Here is an 18,967-nt window from a genome sequence, read left to right as displayed (position 1 = left end):
CTAGTGAGTGAGCCAACTAGGGAAGGTGCCCCACTGGACCTGCTGTTCACAAACAGAAGGATTTGTGGGTGATGTGATGATTGGAGGCCATCATGGACACAGTGATCATGAAATAATGTAGTTTTTGGTTTTTGGAGAAATAAGGAGGAGGGTCAGTAGAACTGCAGCCTTGGGTCCACAGAGGGATCTGGAAGGGCTGGATCAATGGGCTGATGCTGATGGTATGAGGTTCAACAATGCCTCAACAGCACCAGTGCTGGTCCTGTCATGTGGGTCACAACAACCCCATGTAACACTGCAGGCTTGGTGCAGAGTGGCTGGAGAGCTGCCTGGCAGAAAAGAACTTGGGAGTGTTGGTCAACAGCTGGCTGAACATGAGCCGGTGTGTGCTCAGGTGGCCAAGAAGGCCACCAGCATCCTGGCCTGTATCAGAAACGGTGTGGCCAGCAGGAGCAGGAAAGTGATTGTGCCCTTGTATTCAGCACTGGTGAGGCTGCAACTAAAATACTGGGTTCAGTTTTGGGCCTTTCTTCAATAAAGACATGGAGGTGCTGGAGTGTGTCCAAAGAAAGGCAACAAAGCTAGAGAAGGGTCTAAAGTGTAAGTCTTATGATGAGCAGCTGAGGGAGCTGGGATTGCTCAGGGGAGACCTTATCACTCTTTACAGCTGCCTGAAAGGAGGTATAGTGAGGTAGAAGATAATCTCCTCCCAAGTAACAAGGAAGATAGACAGGAAGAAATGGCCTCAAGTTGCACCAGGGGAGGTTTAAATTGAGTATTAGGAAAAACTTCTTCATGAAAGGGGTTGTCAAGCATTGGAACAGGATGCCCAGGCAAGTACTGGAGTCACCATCTCTGGGGCTTTGTAAAAGATGTGTGTAGATATGGTGCTTAGTGACATGGTTTAGTGGGACTTGGCAGTGTTCAGTTAATGACTGGATCTCAAAGATCTTTTCCAACCTAAACAATTTTATGATCCTAAATGTCCCAGCCAGTGCCCTGCTCTCAGAAGAACAATGAGCAGTGGATGCAGCTGCATGGGAGAAAGCAGAGGTAGTTTGGCTTCTAGCCCTGCAGTTGAACCAGATACAGACATTCTCATGGGCTCACCTGTCTCTTCCTCTCTCTTGAGATGTTGCTTTGAATTGTAACTTAGCTCCAGCTACTTAAGACATCAGAACCCCAAAATGCAATGAATTCCACTTGATGTCTGTGCTCAGCCACTGAGTTGGCCTGCTAAGGACTGGCTTGTACCATCTTGGTGCTCTGCAGCAGAGTTCCCCACACTGGCAGTGGTACATGTGAACACACATGTTCTTTGTCAACTGGCTGTTCTTCTAGTTCTCCCCATCGTTCCCTCCTTGTTCTTGCTCTGCTGGCTAACTGGGAAAGAATATGTGGCTCAGACCAAAATTTTTCCAACCACAATGGAAAATACTGTTGAGAATAAGCCAAAAAATGTTGTCGAGAAGCTTTTCCAAAAATTTGCTTGCTTTATTTTAAAGCCCTACCACAAAGTTTTCACCAGGCTTCTTCTAACTTTGAACATTAGAATAGGCTGGCTCTGGTTCTTCTTGCCCTTCAAGTGAAGTGGCTCTGGTTCACTGCTCTCTAAGATTTTCCCAGCATGCTAATTCTTCTTTTCTCAGATTTGCTTTGACAGCAAACCCCGGATTATCAGCAAAGGGACCAAGGACACACCATCTGTCTGCTCCAATCTTTCTGCCAAGCACAGTTTCCATGACAACAAGTGAGTGAATATTTTCTGTGCTGTGACGGAAGCAATCTCTCACAAGTCCAGCCAGTTTAACTCTAGGATCGTGGTCTCCTTCTTTCTTTCCCCTCCATGGGTTCCAATCAGAGGGCAGCTCAAAGCATGATAAATAGCTCTGTGTCCCTCACTCTCCTTGTTTGCTCCTGGTGCAGAGGGATTTCAGCCCTTTGGAGTCAGCCTACATTTTCCATTGGCTTAATTTGCCTTTCAGTTTGGCCTTTACATAAAGGTCAAACTGAAAATCCTCCAGCTCAGGATCCTGTCTCTGACTGGCTGGTAATGAATGTTTGGGAAAACAAGTATAAGAACCATGTCAAGTCCACAGTAATACAAACCCCCTTCTGGTTCCTGGCAACCTGAGACCGAGGGATTTGCTGAGTCAGAGGAGTTGGTATCTTTGCTGCCTATTTTGAAATGTGTCTGATACCTGAACTTAAGCAGAGCATCACCCATGGGCTGAGCAGATTGAAAATACCTACCAAGGGTTGATAGGGTGGGAAAACACAGGGGTTTGGTTTTCCCAGTGGGAGTCTGCCTCTCCTAGAGCTGATTTTTCTGTGTCCTTTGCCTGCCCAGCCAAATGGAAGTCATATGTAAGGCAGAAAGTCATATGTAAGTGAAGATTTGACCTTCTGGTGCTTTGTGTTTCTGTCCTGGCTGCAGGTGTCTGGTCCACATCGTGCGTTCCACCTCACTGAAATACTCCAAGATCCGCCAGTTCCAGGAGCACTTCCAGTTCGACGTGTGCCGGCATGAGGTGCGCTACGGCTGCCTGCGGGAGGACAGCTGCCACTTCGCTCACAGCTTCATTGAGCTCAAGGTTTGGCTGCTGCAGCAGTATTCAGGTGAGTATTGCTTGGTACAGGGCTGGTGATGCATCCACTCGCCAGGGCCGGCTGAGAGGGGAAGAGGGTGATTTGGGAGTACTGAGAAGCTACTCGCTTTTGCGTGTACTCACTGTCTCCTCAGAGACACAGCAGAGATGTTCTGTGAGGTGATTTGGCCCTTGTCCCTTTACATGTGCTACTGTAATCTGCAGATCAGGAAGCTGTTCCCTTGGGACCAGCTGCATAAGTTAAAATGATTATTGGGTAGGACTGAATCCCCAGAGGTGTTTAGATCCTATGCAAGACCCTAGACATCAGTTGAGCCCCTGAGTGAGCATCTGGTGCAGCTAGAGTGGCAGTGTGCACAGGTAACAAAGCAGTTACATAAAGGAAGTCTCCAGTTTCTCTAAACAAATTCACCAGCAGTGGGGAATGGCAAGATACTTGGTATTTTCACAGATTCACAGATTGCATTGGGTTGGAAGGGACCCTCAAAGGTCTAACCCCCCTGCAGTCAGCAGGGACATCTCCAACTAGATCAGGCTGCCCAGAGCCACATCAAGTCTGATCTTGGGATGGGGCCTCAACCACATCCCTGGGAAGCCTGTTGCAGTATTTTACCACTCTCATTGTAAAGAACTTCCAACTTAAACCTACCAGCTATTGCATAAATTGTCACTCATATAATGACCCTGCCACATCTGGCACTTTCAGTCCTCTCTCTCTGACATGTTGGAAGGTTTCTCTTGATGCTTTCCTGTTAGCTAACTGAGTAGAAACTGGTCCAGCTACATCTTTTTTTCACCACAGGGTATTGTTTAGTGGAGGACCCATCTCAGTGATGGGAGTACTTCAGTGAGGAAAAATTATGGGGATTTCTCACCATTCTTTGATGTAATTGGAGGCAACTTGTTTAATTTATTGTTCAAGGGCCTGTTATTGTTTGGTGCAGCCCTCAGCCTTGGTTTGGCATGTGAGGGACAGTGATGAACAAGGAGCACACTGTGGCAAATGCCATCTTTTATTCTTCCTGTTTGGCCTCGTCTACTTGTGGCCACAGGAAATTAAAAAATGGCAACACCAGAGCTGCTAAGATCCCATGCTGCCTGTGAGCTGTAGGTCACTTTGCTGCCCTACATGCCTGTAGTACTCTAGGTACTCTAATAGTCAAGCACCTTTACTCTTCACCCCACTCTGTGATTGGTTTATTTTTGTTGCCTTTTTTTTTTTAAAGTTTCATTGCTTCTTCCTTCTCTCCCCCACTGAAGAAATGGTTAGATGGATTTTTGTTTCTAGCCTTCTTTACTTGAAGTAGTGATTTCCAAAGGCGAAGCTGAGGAGCTGAAACAAGCCAGGAGTTAAGCTGCAGGGGTGGTCAGTAATCCTTATGCTTATTCCCTTTTTTTCCAGCAATGGGAAAGACATCATCTTTTTGTTTCTTTTTCTACAGGGCCCACTTTCCTTGTGAGTTCACCTTCCTAGAGTGGTAGTTTATTACTTCTCTTAAGTGTAGCCCTTATTATGGAAACAGAGATGAAAGGTGGCTGTTGCCATTTTCTGGAAATGTTTTACTAGAGTAGAGAATTTGATTTGGGCACCATTTGCTTGACAAGAATAGAAAGAAGACATCATTCCTAGCAGCTTGCATTTGCAACCAGTGGGCTGTTGCTTTTCACAGCCATTGAGCTTTTACAGAGCTTGTGGCTTTGTTTATGGGGATAAAGGATTGTGTTAGTGGAGTAAAGGTTCCCAAGATCTGAAAACATGGACAGGCAGGACTGTTTTCTTGTTCACTGTGGCTTTGCACAGACATATCTTGCTAACTTCTTCCATCAGTGGAAATCACAGAGCCTTTGTCCTCACTAATGATGTTGCAAACGATGCTGAAATGTTCTAAGTAATCAACACATGAGCTTTTTGGTTGTCCAATCATCTCTTCCAGACAGTTCATGCTTTGGAGAGATGGTGTCTTGGAAAACATTCTTCCATTATTTGGGAGGTTGTTTTTTTTCCCAACCACCACATTTCTAGACTGTATTGTTGAGTTAGTTCAGATCTCTGGGACTGGAACGAGACGTTCACTTGCTAAGAACCTCATTTGGAAATCAGTCCTCTGAGAAGAGCTGTATGTGCTTCTGCATTGGTTCTGCACCTCAAGAATCACAGTGCAGGTGTGCAGAATGTAGAAGACAGGATCTGCTTCTGCTCTTTCTCTGCCAGATCCAGTGCAGCACTTTTTGCTGTGGTTTTCCCAGCTTTGTAGTTTTTGCTCCTAAAGCACAGACCATCAATGTGTCCATTGCAGAATACTTGGACACCAAAGAGGATGCTCTTTTAGAATGGTGAAGTTCCCTGAATGCTTTTCATCCTATCCAAGCCCTGTACAATAGCAGCGTTGTTACCTGGCAGGGACCTGCACAGCTAAAATCACAAATGGGGAAACTGAAGTCAGGAGTGCTGTGACTGATTCAAGTTACAGCCTAAGCCAAAATGAGAACTTGTGTTTGCTGGCCCTTAAGTTCTGAAAGATGCTGGCTTGCAGATCAAAGATTATGTCAGTGTGGCATGGCCTGGGGAACACCTCACTCCATAACAAAAACTGAAGTGAAAAGCAAAGCAAATAATTCTGCAGCCTCTCTGTGCCAGGGGTGCTGCAGCAAGGCCATCCTCAGCATCCCACTTGTTGCAGTCACTGGCCATTGTAAAAGTCTTGCTCTGGTTTGTTTGGCAGCTCTCTCAAATCTGTGTAGCACTTAAATAACTTTTGGGGTTTTTTGGTAAGAGTCCTCACACTGACCAGACAGTTCCTGCTCTTAAAGACTCCTCTCTTGCTGTTTATTGCTCAGAGAATCATAGAGCTCATCTAGCTGGTTGGTGCTGGCAGGGGGACTGATCCCTCACCACCTGAGTTGGTCAGGAGCTATTTCCTAAGACAAAATCAAACCAATCCTTTTTCTTGTCTGATGCTGCATTACTTGTTCATAGATTCATGGAATGTTTTGGATTGGAAGAGACCTTGGAGATCATTCCTGATTATTCCTGAAACCTTGGAGATCTTTCCTGACTGGTTACATATTAGCACCTGTTTTTGCACTGTTTGTCTTTCCTTGCTACCTTGGTTACACCTGGTGTACCTTGGTTACACCTGGTGTTTGTCTGTATTGAATTTCAGCTTTCCTCTTCCTCTTGATTGATGGGCAGCCCCCCGACTTGAAGTGTGTAACAGATTAAGTAATTCCAGCATGAGTTAGGTGAGACTTCTGGGGTCTTGGAGATGGCTAGATGTCTCAATGGGATTTCAGTGATCTTCCAAGCTAGTGGCAAAACCACCAATATACAGTAGATCAACTGTAACAAAGCATTGTCTTCATGGACTTGGACGGGACCTGTAGATAAGGTGCTGAGGGAAAGCCTTGGTCAAGGTCTTGACCCCTAGTCAGGAATCATCATCTTGGAGGCAGCAACTGGGTCCTTTGCAGACAGTCTGAGCAGAACACCAGGTCTGAAGGAGCACAGGAGACCAAACTTTTCCTGTTTTATTTGGTTTGTGTGAAGAGAGGAGCTTCCTTACCCCATGTTTAAACACATTCTGTGGTGGGTCTCCTCACAACCCATATTCTGACATTACCAGTGGCACTGCTGGGAGCTGTCAGCCACACAAGGGTTTCTAAGTCCCAATAGAGGAAGTCCTGCAACCCCTCCCTCCTTCTTTTCTCTTGTCCAAAGCAGAGTGGCTCAGTCCTGTTTCCTCTTATTACCAGGAATGACCCATGAAGATATTGTGCAGGAATCAAAGAAGTACTGGCAGCAGATGGAGGCACATGCCAGCAAACCAGCTAACAGCATGGTAAGTAAGATACATTTAGGGCTTGTGGCCTGGTTTTGCTCCCAGCTGCTCCAGCACTTCCTCTCTTTTCCTCTTGGTGCTGTGCCTGACAGGTCCCTGGCAGAGCAGGCTGGCCATTGAGGAGGAGGACAGCTGAGGACTTTCCTTGTTGCAGTGCTACTGATGAGCTTTGTGCCTTGTTTTACAGCGTTGTTACCTGCTCTGTTCAGTGGTGGGCTGAAGGCTCCAGAGCAGGGAGGGCAACATGCACCTTGTTGGTGAAGTTGGGAGGCTTCACAGGATCATGGCCACACCGAGTGGGGACCGAAGTTGTCCTGCTGCCCTTTAGTGGCCAGGGGACGATACAGCAGTTTGAAGGGCTAAGAAGAGACTCATGACCCACAGCAGTGCTCTGAATGCATCAGTGGGAGGAACTTGCAGCTCAGGTGCTGCTGAGGCTGGGCAGAGATCTTAGTGGTGCTTTGCCTTTTTGTGCCACCAGCCTCTCAGTGTGGGAAAGACCCTCCAGCACTGCCAAGAGCTTTCTCTGGAGAGGTGGATTATAAACAAAGGGCTCCTCTTTGCTTTCTTCTGGTGTGCTGGCTATGGGTAACACTGCCTTATCCTTTTTTCCCCAGGGGAATGTTCTCCAATATAGGAGCCCACCCAGTGAGGACAATTCCCAGCCCAGCCCTGAGGTTGATCTGAGGCAATGTGGAACAAGGAATTTTTTTGTTCCTTAATTACTTTTGAAAGATACAGCTGATGAGATGAGAAACTTCATGCCTCCTAGTAAGCTCTCAGGTGTAGGAGCAATTCTCTCCCTTGCAAAATGGAGGGGAAAGTGTTGTGAATCATTTGTTCTCATTTGACAGCTTGCTTTCCCATTCTAGACACTGGAGCTCACCACCTCTTGGCCTGTGTCAGAGCAAGGGCTTAACTTGTCTTTGGGATCTCTCACCCACAAGTCCCTCTGCAGACACCAGTACTGAATGCAGCCTGTGAGCACCCTATAGAGAAGGTGTTCTATAGGAAAGGCATCTGAGTAAATCACATGGTCTGTGTAGCAGCTTTTGTTTGGCTGCGTTATGGGCCTGCAGAAGTGTTCTGAAGACTGTAGGGCACTGATGCTGAGAGAAATCAGGTCTAATAAGCATGGGTTAGCCCAACAGGAAAGGTGTAGGTAACTACACTGATGCTTGCAATGGGCTTTGTGTCCACCTGTGTACTGGTTCTGCTGCATGACATGGAGTTATCTCTGAGATATTGCACAGCAACATGCCTGTGTAGTCCATTCTGCTGTTGTGGTCTGAAATGGTTGTGGGGAGAGGAATGGAAAGCAGCAGTCCAGAGTCACCAAGGTCTCTAGTTCCCAAAGCTGTCTGACTGGCTTAAGGAATATGTTCTAGCATCTCATGAAGCTGAGTGGACAAGTTTCTACACCTGTATTATATGAGACCTGTATTATATGAGAAGTCAGCCTGGATGATCTGAATGGCTCCTGCAGACAGAACTGGCTATGGTCTCTTTCTACAGAGGGGAAGACAGGCAGCTGCCTGTCCTTGCACAGTGGAGAAAACCAGGTATGAATTTGCAGCAGTTTGTGACAGTAGTTTGCTTTACATCAGCGATCCCTGCTCCACCATGGAGAGTGAAATCTGATGACTGGTTCTGTCCTACCTGGTGTGGATCTGCCTCCGTTTTCCAGAAAGCTCTGTCTTGCCATTCTCTGTGCATAATCTGGGGATTAAAAAAAAAAAATTGATGGACAGCTGTTTTTCTGTAAGCCTTGCAGCTTCAAGTTCACCTTTGTCTGGAGGTGCTGCTGTTGGAAAGACAAAGCTGTTCAGTGGGCATGGTCAGAGCATGTCCTCAGAAGTGTGTAGGATCTGGATGTTGAGCACGGGTTTTGATTCTGGCTGTTGGAGCTTGCAGGGGGCAGAGGTTCAGGAAAAGAAATACCAGCACCTGTTACATCAGCTGTCAGGGCATGGGCAGAGAACTACAGTTTCTGGGCTCTGTGGGCAGTGTTAGGGCTGATGGCCAACAAAAAAGTCTGTTTAAATGCCTGTCACAGAGCTGAACTGGGCCCTCCACCCTTCCAGGTCATCAGTTTATGCAAAGGCAAAGCATGAGCCTTGTCAATACAGGCAGAAAGTGCCCACCAGCAGCGTCATCAGTTGTCTGTAGGGACTGGCAGCCCTGCACTGTGCAGGGAGGCAGAGGCAGGTGGGTCAGATGCATGCATTTGCAGCAGCAGCCCGTGGCTTTGGCATCTGCACGTAGCAGCCAGAGGGCTGTGCTCAGGGATCAGACACTGGCTTGCTGCCAAAGACCCCGGGGACAGGACTAGCAAATCTGTTGAGAGAGTTTTACTTTTGTCATTGTTTTCTTCCATCCGAGCAGGCTGATGTGACTCAGAGTTTTCTCAGCGTCCTTCCAGCTTTGGAAGTTGGCTGCCTGGCAAAGACAACTTCCCAAGAATGCTGTAAAAGCAGACCCCTCCTTCCCACCCTCCCGGGTGAGCAATGCTCACCCTGGTGCCCTCTGGTCAGCGGAAGCAAAACCCCTCCCAGGGATTTTGCTGCAGTTTTGTCACAGCTGCCAGCTGGACCCAGTGACTGGGGCTATTCACTTATGGAGAGAAAAAGGCAGGGATACAGCAGCTGTGTTGGTGCAGGTCAGGAGACTTAGCAGTGAGATGAAGATACACTGCTTGCTAAAGGCCTGCCAGGAACCTCACATTTGGCCTTACAAACGTGGCCCCATAGTGGCTGCTGGAGGAGTTTAGCCAGTGGCTGCATATTGGAGAGGCAGTCAGCAGAAGAGACTGTGGTAGGGTGCTGGGTGTTGTCCCATCACATCCCTAGGAATTAATGGGGTTTAGCCCTTGTTTTTTCTGTTCTTCAAGGGCTAGTCTGTTTTAGCTGCATTAGCCAGCTGAAGAACCCCTATAAAAGCTGGTGTCAGAATTAGCAGTCTAAGCACAGAGAGCAAAGTCTCTAACCAGGGGTACTTGTACCTAAGTACAGCTCATTCAGTTAGGGGTTGGGGTAACCTGGGCTCCTGAGGCTCTCCTCCAGAGAGCATTTCAGTGTCACTAAGAGGAATTGCTGAAATTGGGAGACAGGAGTGGCTGTGCTGGGGCTCTTGCTTTCTGCAAAGCCTGAAGTGGAGAGCTGTCATGCCAAAGACTTGTATTTATTTGGTTGCCATAGTGCAGAGCTAACACTACATTGTCTGGCTTCATAACAAGGGGTGGTGCCACAGCCCCAGGCCCTTCTGCTTGGCTTTGTCTGCTTGAGCCTCATGTGATACTAATTTCCACACTGTTGGTTATCAGCAGCCTGCCAGGTATGAGTCTTGCCTTTACAAATACAGTCATGTAGCAGCAACAGCACCAGCTTTGGTTTTTGGCTTGGCCCCTAATGCCCTGGGAGCATACGTGCCCATTGGATTGACCAGCAGTTTGCAGGACTCTTGAAGAAATGCAGGGGGCTCCTTTTGGTTAGGAATTGGTGGGAAAAGCAGCCCAGATCACCAGAATTACCTGGGAAATATCTGCCTTGTCTGTAATCTGTTTGTGCCTTCTGGAGTCACTCAGGTTTTATTTTTGCTGAGTCACTAGATTGGAGACAACCTGCCTGGCTGTACTGGAAGATCTGTCACCTCGAGGTGTTACATGGGGCTAATGAAAGGCAATATTGCAGATATATGAAAGGCTAATGAAAGGGAATATGCCAGCAGCCTCATTTTATCACCTTAGGTCTGTAGGTTTGGTGGGTCAGTGGCAAGCTGGAGTGTAAATTCCTTTGGAGACCAAGGGGAGATTAGAACTACTGTTCAAAGGCCACACATCAGAGGAGGCATCTTACTGCCTTCTGTCACATCCCAGGTCTCATTCTGCAGCCTTCCACTTCAATGTGTTCTTGGTGGTCACCAGCCCTGGTGAAAGCTGACAGGTGAGTGCCTCATGTGACAGATGCCACCAGAAAGGCTGTCTTGTGGGCAAGTAAGCCAGAGTCACCCCTGCTTTTCAAGAGAGATCACAGTTCTCTGGAGGGGTCCTTTTCCTGGGGCATCCAGAGCAGTGATGGCCTCTTGTGAGCACAGGCAAAGGTCAGCTCTCCAGTCACCTTTTCACAGCAGTGGAGGACCTTTTATATGCCAGTTCTGCTTCTCCAAAAGACTAGGTCAGGAGGATGCAGAGTGACAGTCAGTCAATAGTTTATGTGGCATTTCCTGGGAGGTGCTTTGATTCTGCAGGACCTCTACTTGCTGCTTTGTAGGGTCCATGCTACTGGCAGTCAATTGCTGGCAGAAGCCTGCTCCCTGGGGACATGGTTTCCCTGTTTGTTCATTGCTAGATGCTTAGAGTTAGAAATGAAGTCATGGCAGCTGGGATGGGCTGCTTATGTGGTCAGCAGTCAGAGAACTGTTTTGCTGGTGCATGACCTTTGTTCATCATGGTCAGCTCAATGTGTTCAGGGTGTTCTTTTGTACCTTCACACACCCTAGAGCCCAGGGCCACTGGTGTCCACTCAGGCTTGCTCTTTGGTTTGGAAATGAACTGGGAACACCAACTTCATGTCTTACAGTGGTGACACAGAATGTAATCTGCTTTCCAGAAAACACAAGGCAGTGGTAATACAGGACTGGCTCTTTTGATTTTGGTTCCCCCCTGCACCACCTCTAAAATTTGTTTGGCATAATCCCAAAACATCCTTCCATGGGGATAGGTAGAAGACCAATCAAGCAAAGTAGCTGAGAGGATATGAAATATGTGCATTCATGGCTGTACCCCTGTCCAGAGATCAGGATCAACTACCTGTGAAACCTGGTGCAAAGGAACTGTAAGAGATGGAAACCTGCCCAGAAATGTCTTGGAAGGGTATCAACAAGAGGACCCAGCTCTGACTTCAGTGCATCAAATGCTACATGTGACATGAGCCTCTTGGTACAAAAGCAAGAGTCCTGTGCTGTAGTACAGCCTGGCTCCCTTCTGAGGAGGCTGTCTTGGCTGTGACTGAGCTTTCTCCACAGGTAGTGAGGGGGCTGTGGATTTCCCTCCCTGCAGGGAAGTGGGGATTAAGCACTGGGACAGGTCTCACAGAGCTTGTCTGTACACAGAGATGCACTGCAGGGGTTTCACAGCCAGGCTGTGCTTTTGGCCAGATGTCAAAGCCCAGGAAATCATGCTGAAGCAAGCAGTAGTTTTGCCTGATATCTCAATGGGCCACCAGCTAACACTGGCAAAGGAGAGCTGAGTCTGATTTAATCTGGTTTGGCACTAGCACGCGGGTGTGCAGGGAGCCAAGAATGTCTCTGTGGCAGTTTGGGGGGATGCATTCTGGCTCCATTTACCTGATGTTATGGGTCTGTTCCCTAGGCTTCTACCCGGGCTCCCACGTCAAGCACCTTTGACCTCCAGATGAAATTTGTGTGTGGCCAGTGCTGGAGGAACGGGCAGCTGGTGGAGCCAGATAAAGACCTCAAGTACTGTAGTGCCAAAGCCCGCCACTGGTGAGCAATGCAACTTTTTCTTTCTCCCCACCTCTCCTCAAGGGCAGGGATTTTTCCCTCTTGCCTTTTCCAGGGCTTCATTTGGCCTCTTTGGAAGAGCCTGCAAGGTTTCCTAGCAGCCTCTTGCTGTTGGAGGTATTTATCACTGAGGCAAGCATTGCAGATAGCTGTTTTCCAGTTTCCAGCTCTCTGCTGTCTGTGCCTGCTGCCAGCACTGTGCAGACTGTTATTTCTGGTGCATACAGTTCAGCTCTCACAATTCCCTTTTTCCCAGTTGCTATCATTTCTTTTTAGCAAGGTCGCTAGTAGAGTTCTCTGCACTTGTGTATCTGCACTCCTAGCTCTGCAGATGTCTGTCAGGTCACTATTAGCAATGAATCAGGGTATTCTGCTTCCTTTTAACTTGCTTTGCTTGGCTGTTTCATTGCTTTAGTTGCTCTTCTGTGATGCACGTCTTGTATGTTTGCACCTCCTGGCTCCTTGGGGCCCATAAGGATGTTTTGTGTGATAGAATCATAGAGTAGTTTGGGTTGGAAGGGACCTTTAAAGGTCATTCAGTCCAACTTCCCTTGCAGAGACATCTTTAACTACATCAGGTTGTTCAGAGCCTTGTCCAACCTGACCTTGAATGTTTCCAGGGATGGCACTTTTACCACCTCTCTGGGTTGTTCCAGTGTGTCACCGCTCTCACTGTAAAAAATGTCTTCCTTGTATCTATTCTGAATCTGCTCTCTTTTAGTTCAAAAACGTTACCATTTGTCTTACTGCTATAGGTTCTGCTGAAAAGTTTGTCCTCGTCTTTCTTACAAGCCCCCTAGAAGAGAAATATCAGTTGGGATGTCATGAGTTGGGTCATGGAGGTTGGCCCATCTCACCCAGGCAGCCTGTCAGGATAGGATGAAAAGGTTTATAGGACTTCGTTTCCCAATACACAAGCCCCAAAGGCACAGTCCAGCATCCTATTGCAGATGTAAGACCTTTGATGAAAGAGACAGAAGCAGCAGTTGCTGGAGGAAGCGAGCATGTGAGGGTCACTTCCTGGAATGGGAAGGATAACAGCTCTGTGCAGCTGATGAGCAGAGCTGGGGGTTTTGCTCAGGGTATCTCCTGGTGATCGCTCACTGGTGCTGAAGGAGAATTAACACTTCCTGGCACCTGTTCATAAGAAAGAGCCAGTGATGACTTGCTTTTCTACTGCACCTTTCAAATAGAAAATACTCCCAAATGTTTTTTGAGGAGCTGATTGCACGAGAATTGGCTGTGTCAAAGGGTGGAATGCAGGTGTTTAGGATGGTGATGCCATGTGAGACCTAGGGGAGACATTGTGGCTTTATGAGAAGAGATACCCCAGGAAGTATGTGATAAGTACAGGGGAAAATTCTCCTAAAACCCCCTTCTTGTGGCTTCCCTGTCAAGGATGTGCATATCTAGGAGCAGCCAGGTAGTGCAGGGACAAGCTGGACTAGAGTATCTGGTTATCCCTTGATATTTAAGGGTCTCTGAGGAAAACAAAACCTTGTTCTGCTTTTCCTTTTATCTCTCTTCATTAATTTTCTCTTCTTCAGCTGGACAAAGGAACGTCGTGTCCTGCTGGTGATGTCCAAAGCGAAGAAGAAGTGGGTGTCTGTCCGACCACTGCCTTCCATCCGCAACTTCCCACAGCAATACGATGTAAGCCCCACGTCTGGCATCGCCAGGTGCCCCTTCCTTCCCACCGTGGAGCAGTGCTTTGAGGGCTGGTCCCTTGTAGGCTTAGGAATGAGGCAGGCATGTGTTAGCTGAGGTGAGAGGCAGGGATGGATTGATGGCAGCCAGATCTCAACACACCAGCAAAAGGGTGGGGCAGAAAAAGGCGCAGCACCCATTCAGGCCACTCTGTGCTCGTGTGTGAGCTTCTGTTGTTGCTGGTGGTCCAGTCACCAATCTCAGAAAGTGGCTGACACAGGGTTTGGGAATGAGATTTAAGTCTCTCCTAAGGTCAGGGTTTCCCAGTGTGGGTGAGAGGCAAAGAGGGAGAGCTTGGGAAAAACTTGTCCCTGCCTTTGGCTGTGTGGCTATAGATTGTGAAACTTCCTCATGGTATGTTTTGAAAGCAAAACTAAGAACTAAGCTAAAAGGCCATGTGCTGCTGTGAGGAAAACTGCAGATATCCAGCCCCAGCCCTGAGTGTAGTGATTGATAATTTCTCTTTCATACTCCTTTTTCTCCTACCCTATGGCATCTGCTGCACCTTAGTTCATGGGCAGGCAAAAGGCCAAGCATGAGGCCTTGAGCACTCTCCAGTTGTAGGCCAATTGCTAGAAGCTGGAGAGAGGAGCAAGAGTTATTTACAGCTGCTGCAGTAAGACACGAGGCCAGCAGGTAAGCTGCAGATCATGCAGCAAAAAAGGTTCCCATATGAGTGTGTGTGTTGCCTGAGCTCCCAGCCACCCCCATCCGGAGAGGAGCAGTGTTGCCTCTTCTCCCCAGCTTGTGTGAGCCAGGTTTCCCCATTGCTGTCCTCCTCTGGTGGCAGGACTAGGGGAGAATAGGTGATCAGTTAATATGCTTGGAAAGCTGCTCATTTGCTCTAGCAACGATGCCTTTTGTAGCTGGAAAATAAAGTTGTGTGCCTGCTAGTGTGGTCAAAGCAACCCATAAGGCCACTCTTTGCCTGCTTGGAGATGGCTGGAGAATGAGTCACCTTTGGGGACCAGCAATGTGACCTCTAGGAAGCACCATGGGATCGATCCAGGTTGCTGCCTGCTGTCTTCCCCAGGGGCAGTGCTAATCATACCTGCACCCTGTTGCCTGTGGAAATGGCAGCAAGAGGAAGGCCAGGTGCTGGAACTGAGCTGCCTGTGTGTTTACAGGGAAAATGTACCCTTCTGTCACCTTGAGGATGCCTGAGGAAAAGGAGCAGGAGTTAATGACATACAAAGTGTCCTGTTTGTAACCTCTCCTGCATGCAATTTAATGTCCCAGCTGGTTTTGTGAACCCACTTTCCCCTCTAGCAAGGAGTGTTTGTACAGGTGCTGAGTTCTGCTCTCTGTCTTTTACCAGTTGTGTATCCATGCACAGAATGGCAGGAAATGCCAGTATGTGGGCAACTGCTCCTTCGCCCACAGCCCTGAGGAGAGAGACATGTGGACCTTCATGAAGGAAAATAAAAGTGAGTGGGGGAAACGTGGGCCAGAGAGTCTGGGGAGTGGCAAGAGGACATTTGGGCAGTGGATGCAGCTCTGTTAAGACATACTCTTGATCACAGAATGCATCTGGACAGAGCTGGTATTGTGAGCTTAGGTGGGATTGTAGTGCAGCTCTGTGCACAGTAACTTAGAGCTGTTCATTTCTTAAACGTGTATTTTGAGTCCCTCATTCTGGGACTGGTGCACACTGGACCCTTGTCTTGCATAGCTTCATTGCTGCCCTCCTTTTCTGCAGCTTTTTGAATCCACTGTCCCTTCACTGTACTGTCCCAGGTCTGGCTCTCCATGGAGCTCTGCCAAAGCACTGGGCCTGACCTGTAGCTGCTCCTTTTTCTTTCTTGTCTGTCTTGTATCTGCCTTGGCTTTCTTGCCCATTTCTGCTCATATCCCTTGCTCCTGGGCTGTGACACTACCTGCTTATGGCATTGTATTCAAGGGGATGGATCTGAGGTACTGAATGAGAACATCTTGGATGGTGCCTTTGTGGAGAAGCTTTTCTGGAATTAATTATGCAGGCTATCAGTTTACCTTTTGGGGAAGGGTGGGGATTGCCCATGTCCTGGATTGTTAGTTCTCTGGCAGCAATCCTTGTTTTTTCAGACCAACAGTAAGCTCTTTGCAAGGCCAAACTGTACAGGTGCTGACGTAGCTGTGTGGAGAGATGCTGGAAAGCTTGAAGGGGCTTTCAGGCATGCCCTGAGTGAGCCTGGTCTTTGTGCTTGGCCAAAGGGTCTTTCTCTCTGCTGGACCAGAGGCTGGTATTCAGTACAGTTCAAGTAATGTTGTTGCTGAGGCCTTTAAAGCACATCAGACCAGTTTGGGTGTGTTTGCTCAGGCACCAGTGTGAATCTTCAAATGACAGTGTTGTTCCAGTCAGGGGGAATTTGCATTCATTATCCCCAGTTGCCTCGAGTTCCTCAATTACACATTTAGCAAGGAGTAAATCACCAACACATTGCACTTCCAGCACTGCGTCGCTGTCTGCAGACATTTAGAAGTGTTTGCAGAGGCTCTCTCAGGAGCTGATCTTGGAAGAGCAGATGTGCAATCAAAGCTTCCACTCAAAATTTCCTTTCTCACTATTATCCTGAGTGGATTTTAAATCAAAAGCACCAAGAGGCATTGACTGCACCCCACTGTGCAGGTTTTGATCACGGGGCAAGCTATCATTAGGTCTTCCTCCCCTTCCTTAGTGCTTCCTGTGGCCAGCTTGCTTTAGGGTTCTTCTACCTCTGAAGTGCTGAGGATGAAGTATAGGTTTAGAGGGAAGGGGCAGATCTGAATCTGTCCTCTGCTTTAGCTCGCTGGCTGGAGTGAGGTGTCTGCTGAGGTCAAGCAGAATCAGGCCTGATGGAGAATCACCTTGGGGGGTGAAGCCCATGGAGATCTTGGGGCACTTTCCCTCCTTCCTGAGTACTTTGGTTGGTTGCAGTCATGGTTACCCTTTGACACCCGTGCACACTAGGTGGTGTGGGGTGAATTTGGTTCCTCTCCACAGAGCTGTCATGTGGGGAGGTGACATCTGGCCTCCCAGGCACAGGCCCCCAGCCTGACAGAAGGTGCTGCCACACAGGAGTGGGGAGGGAAGGGCTGCCCCAGCATTGATCCTTTTCTTATAGTTTTTCCTTGGTTGGGTTTTGCTTGGGAGGTTGTCTCAGTGACTTCATGAGTTGCCTTTGTGCAGTACTAGATATGCAGCAGACCTATGACATGTGGCTGAAGAAACACAATCCTGGGAAGCCTGGAGAGGGGACACCACTCACCTCGCGAGAAGGGGAGAAACAGATCCAGATGCCCACTGACTATGCTGACATCATGGTAATCAGCTGATCTCTTGTCCTTCATCCCTCCTTCTCGGTGCTGACAGCTTGCCCCTCTCCTGTGCTTCAGGTGTGAGCTAACAGGGACTGCATTGCTCTTGTGGGAAAGAGCCTGTGCTAATGTAGGTTAAATTGACAGCTTGGAGCAGTACAGCAAGGGCAGCACAGATGAGGTGGGAAGGGATTGACCTGGGGTCAGCAAGGCTCTGCAATGGCTTTTCTGTTAATCCTCAAGTCAGTAGGAGTCTACCTGAGGTTCCCTTTGCATGGGCTCAGCCTCTCCTCAGAGTTCCTCCCCACTCCTGGGAAAGCTGGCAAAGTGATTGCTGGCCTTTTGGAAAAGAGGAAGAATTAAGTCTTGAGCACAGAGGCCTGGGAAGACTAGAGGCAGATGTGTCTCCTTAGTCCAGGATTGGTGGCTGGAGTGAGGGTTTGTGCTCCTGAAGAGTCCTGCATTGCCTGTGTGCCTGGGGGCCTTGCAGTCAGACCCCACCTGAGCTGTCAGCAGGAGCAGGGAGACCATGTCAGTGAACTGAGCTGCCCTGTTCTCTGAGCCTGTCCGAGCTGTAAGAAGACCTCAACAGAGCATCTCCTCTGGTCCACCTTAATTGGCAGCACAGTGCCCTAAAGATGATGTGACAGTGAGGTACAGGAAGTTGTAGACTGAGTGGAGCTTCCAGGATGCTCTGGAAGGAGAGGTGGAGAAGCAGTGGCAGCGTGAGGAAGGCTGATGGGTGTGTGACTGTTACTGCACTGACTGGCCCTTTGCCCTGCACTTGCTTAGATGGGCTACCACTGCTGGCTCTGCGGGAAAAACAGCAACAGTAAGAAGCAATGGCAGCAGCACATCCAGTCGGAGAAGCACAAGGAGAAGGTCTTCACCTCAGACAGTGACTCAAGCTGCTGGAGCTACCGCTTCCCCATGGGGGAATTCCGGCTCTGTGAAAGGTACTCTTGTCTGGTCTCCCACCTGTGCTGCTGCTGCAGGGACAGGGCGACAGGGACAGGGCCTCCATCATCCCTCCTCCTCCTTCACCACCTCCTACTTCTCTCACAGAGTCCCAAGGGACTTCTGCCTGAAGGAAGAGTGTGACAAGCTGACAGGTTTGGGTGATGGTGAGGCTGGTCTTGGAGCCCAGAGGTGCTTAGCCACACTGCAAACACACTCCCAAGCATGTGTCTTCAGGGCAGGAGAGCAAGCTTCACCTCTGCACCCGTGCCCTCCATGGCCAGGATGCTCTCAGCTCTCAGCCTTCTGAACAATCTGCTTGGCCCAGTGCTTGGGGGAATCCCAGGTGCTTTATTAAATGGTTTGAATGTCTCACACCCTCTGAGTGAACACCTTGAGGTGTCTTCAGAAGGCTTAGGATGATTAGAAAGGACATTTTGGTTAGAGAGAGGGCTCTGGATCTTGTGGCTGTTACCTAGTATTTCCTCTCATGTGGTGGTTTCTCCTCATCCCTGCTGGTCCAGTTCCGGCTCACATTGTTTTGTTCTGTTGACTAAATCCCCTCAGATGCTTCTCTGTTTGCTGCTGTGTTTGGTACCCAGCCTCTGCTGCCTTCCCCAGGCTGCACATGGGTTTGTAGGAGAATTGCTTCACCCTTAGTAATGAGGAGAGTTCACAGCATATTTTGGTGGGCCTCAATAGAGCATGGCAGACAGGGAGCCCAAATCCCTGCCTTGGGGGTGCCCTGCTGATCATGCTCCTTGTGCTGGCAGGTTCCAGAAGAACAAGAGCTGTCCCGAAGGAGAGGAGTGTCGCTATGCCCATGGCCAGGACGAGCTGACAGAGTGGCTAGACAGGAGAGAGGTGCTGAAACAGAAACTGGCCAAAGCCCGCAAGGACATGCTGCTCTGCCCCAGGGATGATGACTTCGGGAAATACAACTTCCTATTGCGGGATGGGGTATAGTGGGGGCTGAGGCGGGGAGCCTGTCGGCTGGAGAAACACGGGGTGGGTTTTCCAAGAGTGGCAGTAGCAGGGAGAGCAAGAGCTATGTCTTGC

The 18,967-nt window shown here is 48.7% G+C and overlaps 1 protein-coding gene across 1 annotated transcript in view; it reads left to right on the top strand.

Annotated features, from left to right (window-relative positions):
• ZC3H7B (zinc finger CCCH-type containing 7B) overlaps positions 1-18,894 on the top strand; it is a 46,443-nt gene extending 27,549 nt beyond the window's left edge. The window contains exons 15-23 of the mRNA XM_054386807.1: positions 1,650-1,750; positions 2,438-2,619; positions 6,363-6,448; positions 11,817-11,950; positions 13,516-13,621; positions 14,994-15,102; positions 16,824-16,957; positions 17,744-17,907; positions 18,682-18,894. Of these exons, the coding sequence (XP_054242782.1) occupies positions 1,650-1,750; positions 2,438-2,619; positions 6,363-6,448; positions 11,817-11,950; positions 13,516-13,621; positions 14,994-15,102; positions 16,824-16,957; positions 17,744-17,907; positions 18,682-18,874 (1,209 nt within the window). The 3' untranslated portion in view covers positions 18,875-18,894. The remainder of the gene's footprint in view (positions 1-1,649; positions 1,751-2,437; positions 2,620-6,362; positions 6,449-11,816; positions 11,951-13,515; positions 13,622-14,993; positions 15,103-16,823; positions 16,958-17,743; positions 17,908-18,681) is intronic.
• Positions 18,895-18,967: the final 73 nt, after the last annotated feature.

This window comes from Indicator indicator, chromosome 14 (genome assembly GCF_027791375.1).
Source record: "Indicator indicator isolate 239-I01 chromosome 14, UM_Iind_1.1, whole genome shotgun sequence".
Classification (NCBI taxonomy): Eukaryota; Metazoa; Chordata; class Aves; order Piciformes; family Indicatoridae; genus Indicator; species Indicator indicator.
This window is presented reverse-complemented; position numbering and strand designations above follow the sequence as displayed.